The following is a 6,436-nucleotide window of genomic DNA, read 5'->3' on the forward strand; positions in this document are numbered from 1 at the left end:
ATATATATATATATATGTATGTCTAAATTTCATATTATGATTTTTGAAAAATACTATTTGTAAATTTTATTATTGATAAATCAAACCAACCATGAAAACGATTTGTACAAAGTCCAGAACGCGCAAATTCTGCACAAGTCATTTGAAAAAAAAAAAAAACTCAATCAAACATAATTTTTTTTAAGTTTGGTCAACTCGACAATTATTCTATATTTTTATTTTATACATAATTTTATTTGATTTATTTTTCCCCAAGATATTTGGCAAACTTATGACTGCAGACCAAAAAATAATAAAAATTATTTGCAAGCCTTTTTTTCCACATTCAAACACATTACTGAAATAAGATCCCACAATGATAGAAGTATGAGATGGGTGAAGTTTGAGAGCAAATGCAGATATCTTAAGATATTGACCCTTATCATCTGTTAGCTCCTCAGATTCAGCCGTTGAAATTATTTGCACAGGCTCTGGCCTACACCCCAGAGAGATCCAAGGATATTCAATTGCTAGTCTATGGCACGTTTACTACTTACCGGCAAAAGAATCACAAAGAACAACATATAAAAATCACAGTATCTAGACATCACCAACAAATCATAGGTTACCAGTTAACTACTGAGTAAGAACTCCTTGCAATTTTGCAATCTGGTAGAGAAGTAAGACCTACACCTCAATATTCAACCAGAAAAATCATGCCGGTTGAGAAATTTAGCACAAGAGAACCCCATAGCGAGTGTGATATGGTCCTATAGAGAAGACTATTTACAATCTGACATAACCACCCGCTGAGAAACTTGGGGAGCAATTCTGGCAGCCTGCTCTGAAGCACTGGCTAGGCCCTGTAACATTCTCAAAATCTCGGTTGTGTCTTCCAGGTAGTACTTGGCCTTGCTGGGTTTCTGGCCGACAGTGCAAGCAAATACTTCAGCAACTGGGGAGAGAGATGCCCTTGCACTCATTATCACCTCAAACATGTCCTCATCCGACCTGTCATCCCCAATACAGAGAACAAAATCCGGAAGCATTCCCTTCTGTCTCATTGTTGAGAGGAGATATTCTGCTATAATGCCTTTATTTACACCCTGCATTGAGTACAAAGACAAGGGGAAGTGTTTTGAGAATATGACTCACTTTGTAATAATCAGTTTTATTTTTTATTTTTTTATTTTTATGGCGAGAAACCGGAGACAGTACAAATGCAACATGTTTTTATTTGGTTAACACTCAGACTCATGTAACACGCCCACATCACAGGTAAACGTGAATGTATTTTAGGATGAGTAGCACCAAAGATCCCAATCTCGTTCCTTATTTTGAGAACTATGGAAGTTGATTCCAACCAATTCTCCTGCTAGTAGATCACAGCACACCTAATTATAGATTGATTCGAGGAAATCAGAATTGTACCACTAACCTGAGGTTTAACCTCAACTATATGTTGGCCACTCTTGACTGAAACCGGATCATTAGCAAGAACACTTTCCAGATGATCAAGAAGCTCCTTAGCCTGGCATGAGCCAAAATCTGGATCTGCAAACTGGTAATTCCAAACAAGAGCACTCTCTTTGGTCTCTATGGTAGAACCATCAGTAGTTTCAGTGTATAATTGCATTACTGGCTCAGCAATCTGTTTCCAGTCAAAATCTGGCACTGAAACACAAGTTTCCCAATCCACCTCATGGTTTGGCCTGAAAAAAGGAAAAAAAAAAAAATCAACTCGTATAACACAAAAATATGGGGATTTGGCATATGTTTCTGTTCCCAGAATCTTGTGGAAAGAGAATTGCACCTGATAATAGGAGATTTCAGTACCAATAATTGCTGCAGATAATGCACTTTTAATCGGTGAAAGAAATGGAATAAAAGCTATAATCAAAACAGAAGAATCCTCTTAAAAGATATGTGATCTCTACATATCATGATAACAATAAATTTTGTTTACCCTTGAACTTTGGTGCAGGTGGTAATAGGCGAGGTTATTTTTTTTATATAAGTGGTAATAGGTGAGGTTATGTTGGGGTAGATGTTAGAACCATCATCCTTTCATAATTTTAATAAGCAAAATGGAAGCACATTTTTATAAAATGAACACGTAAGGGTCACACACACAACTAATTTTTTATTCATTAACAAAATCCTCGTACTCTTCTTTGAAGTGCAGTAAAGGCAAAACCACATCCTCACACTCACACAAAAAAACAGAGTAATGCAACATTATATAACATATATCTAAAGCCAAGGTAGATCTGGTACTTTTGCACCAAAACTAAAACAATTGCGCTGGCCAGTAATAATTTACTACTTGACACAGACCATCAACTCATAATTAGAAAATAATTAAATTAAATAAAATTTAGTCTGGTTTCGTTTTGTACTTCACTTAAAGCACTAAAAGCCCTTTTCAGGTGTAAGGCTAAAGACCCTACCATTAAATGTTTTCAGCATGCAGATGAGTGTTAAACCATATCTGAATAAAATTTTAAGACTCTATAAGCCATAAAGAAAACATGCTTAACGGTCAATGTTTTGAAATCCAAATTCGAGTAATACAAGAAAATAAATGTAAATGATACCCTACTATCACTTGATCCATTTTCTGAAATCCAAATTTTCATCATTCCTACAAGTTCCTTGGCATTTTCCAATATACGGCATGAAGCTGAGGACATAGTATAGGCAAATAAACTGTGATACAGTATACCTTGACTCTTCATTTAATTGAAAAAACAAACGTCAACCACGTTAAAAATCATCAAAATCACATCTTCAAGTATGAGGAGCAGCAGCATCAAGTTTCGCATAGATCCACTTTTTAAAAAAGGAAAAAGTGCATACCTCAAAAAATAACCATGCTCAGCTGCAATCCCAAGCTTTTCACAAGAAGAAAACCATTCCATTAGGGTCTTTCTGTCCTTCCCACTAACAATGAAGACAACATTTTTGGGGTCTCTGCACAAGCTTTTTAAGGTTCCAACAACTTCAGTATTGGCAGAGATACAAATTGAACCCGGCAGCATCATAGCACCATCATAATCTAAAAGAATTGCTCGGCTCTTAGTCCTCTTATAAGCTGAAACGATATGATCAACTGAGAGCTTTCTGAAATTTGGATCCAAAGCAATTACTCGAAACCCTAAACCAAAACCAATCCCCCAGCACCTCCTCCTCAGATGATCCCTACATGCCCTTTCAAGATCTTGTAAAAAGCTGCGTGCCCAGTACGCAACATCATGTGTACTGACATACCTATAGTGCTTCTCATGCCTCAACTGTTTTTCAGCCTCAGAGACTATTAGGGCTGACTCCATAGCTTCGGCTACAGAATCAATGTTCCATGGATTAACTCGAATTGCACCACTTAGTGATGGGGAGCATCCGACAAATTCAGATACCACCAGCATGCTCTTTTTTGGGGTCAATGTGTTTAGCCCTAAGGTCACATCTAATTTCTCGTTTCCTTGCCGGCAAATAATATATTCATAGGGAATAAGATTCATCCCATCCCTCACTGCTGTAACAAGACAACACTCTGCAATTACGTAATAAGCAATTCTTTCATAAAACTGAAGTGGAGTATCAATCAAGACCACTGGCTTATATCCTTGCCTTCCAAATGTCTCATTAATCCTGCTCACTGTAGCAGTAGTTTCACATTGGACCTCCTGCACATCCTTACCTCTGCCCCTTGCAGGATTTGCAATCTGAACCAATACAACTTTACCCCTCTTATCAGGATGTTGTGTGAGCAATTGTTCCATGGCCAAAAGTTTCAAGCTGATTCCTTTAAAAATGTCCATGTCATCAACCCCAAGCAAAACCGTACGACCCCTAAACTGATCTCGTAACTCTGCAACCTTAGATTCAGTCTCAGGAAGATCCAAAACAGATTGGAGCTGGCCTATATGAATCCCAACAGGAAGAATTTTAATGCTTACTGTACGACCATAATATTCAAGCCCTATGTAACCACGCTTAGATTGATAAGAAAGCCCAAGCATTCTACCACAACAAGAGAGGAAGTGCCTAGCATAATCAAAAGTATGGAATCCAATGAGGTCAGAGTTTAAAAGAGCTCTCAGAAGTTCATCTCTTACAGGAAGTGTCCTGTAGATCTCAGATGAAGGGAATGGGCTATGAAGGAAGAATCCAAGCTTTACCCTATTGAACCTCTTCCTCAAAAATGTTGGCAAAACCATCAAATGGTAGTCATGAACCCACACAAAGTCATCTTCAGGACTGATCACTTCCATTACTTTATCTGCAAATATCTTGTTCACAGATACATAAGCTTGCCAAAGGGACCGATCAAACCTACCACCAAGATCTGGCGATAGAGGAAGCATGTAGTGAAATAAAGGCCACAAATGTTGCTTACAGAATCCATGATAGAATTTACTAAAAAGATCGGGAGGGATGAATGCTGGTACACACTTGTATGTCTCGAGCAAAGTTTGAGCTACATCATCTTGCTCACTCAGGTCAATCTCTTCTTTAAGACAGCCAATATAGATTACTTCTATATCTTCTCCAAGGCCATCTTTAAGTTGTAAAAGAAGCGAATCATCATCCCAGCTAAAGTTCCACTGTCCATTGTCACTTCGATGTGCCCTAAGTGGAAGCTGGTTTCCCACAATGATCATCCGATCCTGAGAGATAGACGAGGGAGCATCAGAACCAGCACTATTGCTGTTTTCATCATCTAGCTCAGACAGCACTCCCGCAACGGTTGCCACCCGAGGGAGCCTCTTCCTCTCACGACCAAAAGTTGGAGATCCACCAGACACAAGATCCAATAAGTTAGAATAAGACCTCGAAACCATGGTGATGATGGCAAAGCACTTTTAGTCCACTGGGAGGACAACGATAATTTCGTTAATTCCTCACAATCAAGTTCTATAAAAAAACAAAAGACACTTTCAAAAGATAACCAAAAAAAACCAGAAATTCTCCAAATCTCTAAGCAAATCAAATACTAAATCCTCCAATCGCCGATTACCCGAGCAAGTGCATATAGATAATTTCAAGGAAAAACCAACTTAACCTCTCAGATTCTTCCCATGATTCAGAATTTTGAAATCCCAAACAGGCATAAAATCCCTATTGTGTATGAATATTCAAACGAAAAAAACATATTTAATCTCAAAAGTAGGCCCTTGGGCAATAAACCTTTTAAATGTTTCAAATGGAAATTATTCAACAAATACATACATACTAAACAGACACCGAACACAGATTTGTGTAAACAACAGAAGAAATCTGGAGATATTGGAATTAACAAAAGAAATTTGGGACTACCAAAGTTATTTCCGACAAATAAATAAATCATCTAAGTGGGGCAAAATTACCTCCACCGTCCAATCACAATCAATCCGGGAAAAACAGCAATGTTAAGATGGTCTAGCCACACAGCAAACGGGACCAAAATAGCTCAAAATCTTCAAATGCATAAGCAACGTCAGTCTCCATGTATGAAAATCTAAGTTTTTATACACGGATAGGGGGGAGAGAGAGTCAACTTCGCAAGGCGGTAGAAGATGCAGCAATACTTGAAACCAAGTGGAAAGTGAGCAAAAGTGGCAGAAAGTGGCAAGCAACAAGTAAAAGAAGAACCAGCAAAGATAAAGCGCTTTGGTGGTATACAAGACAATGAACTTACCCTCGAAGGTAGACAGAGTGTGCGTCCGAGTTGATGGTTGAGAGAAAAAAGAAAGATTCTTTCCCTCCCTGTCTCTCTCTCTCTCTCTCTATCTCTCTCTCTATCTCTCTCGTTCGTGACAAATGACGATGGCATTAGCGGGCCTTTCTTTTACTTCCAGTTTGTACAAAGTTTATTTGTGATTTTTTTTTCTATATAATATCCGACAATAAGTGGGGTGGGATTTCTTTATTCAAAGAAGAACTTGATTCTCTCCCTGACTCTCTCCCTCCCTCCTCTCACAGCCTGAGAGTGACTGCGTGCGTGTTTTTTCAAGTGTCCGAGGGTCAGCGATGGCTGATAGCTGATGGAACGAGGAACAGAAGACAGTAAACTCCAACATTAATGTGTTAACTACGGTTAGTTTTTTATTAGTCCTTCGTATTTAATTCCTGGCCGCCTCTGCCGAGTATCTACATGGTATAAAATAATGATTATTTTTATTAATATATTATATTAAGAGAAATAATTTTATTAAAATAAATTATATATTTTGATGGAGTACGTTAAATCGACGTTATTTTATCAAACATCTTGCAAGCATTTGATCCACTTTAAAATTGTCATGTACATGCATCATTACTAATTCCTTGTTATATACTAAAGAAGGAATACAAAGTCACGCACAAATAGGAGCATGAAAATATGGGAGTGCGAGTCATATAGGTTGTTTACTTTTATATGACCCGTAATTCTGAAGACTATGTACGTAATTACAACATATCTTTTATTATTAGA

The 6,436-nt window shown here is 37.7% G+C and overlaps 1 protein-coding gene across 4 annotated transcripts; it reads right to left on the bottom strand.

The window, feature by feature from the left end:
* Positions 1 to 381: 381 nt before the first annotated feature.
* LOC109004093 (alpha,alpha-trehalose-phosphate synthase [UDP-forming] 5-like) lies at positions 382 to 5,921 on the bottom strand. Of its 4 annotated transcripts, none has more exons than XM_035694045.1 (4): positions 5,660 to 5,921; positions 2,839 to 4,852; positions 1,418 to 1,691; positions 382 to 1,085 (listed from the first exon to the last, which is right to left on the bottom strand). In XM_035694045.1, the coding sequence occupies exons 2-4, from the start codon at positions 4,821 to 4,823 to the stop codon at positions 762 to 764; spliced, it is 2,583 nt and encodes an 860-aa protein (XP_035549938.1). In that variant the 5' UTR covers positions 4,824 to 4,852; positions 5,660 to 5,921; the 3' UTR covers positions 382 to 761. The 4 variants fall into 4 exon arrangements, with proteins under 4 accessions (XP_035549938.1, XP_035549937.1, XP_035549939.1 ...); XM_035694044.1 differs by having other exon boundaries at positions 2,839 to 4,896; XM_035694046.1 differs by lacking the exon at positions 5,660 to 5,921 and adding an exon at positions 5,349 to 5,615.
* Positions 5,922 to 6,436: the final 515 nt, after the last annotated feature.

Source organism: Juglans regia, chromosome 9 (genome assembly GCF_001411555.2).
Source record: "Juglans regia cultivar Chandler chromosome 9, Walnut 2.0, whole genome shotgun sequence".
NCBI classification, from domain to species: Eukaryota; Viridiplantae; Streptophyta; class Magnoliopsida; order Fagales; family Juglandaceae; genus Juglans; species Juglans regia.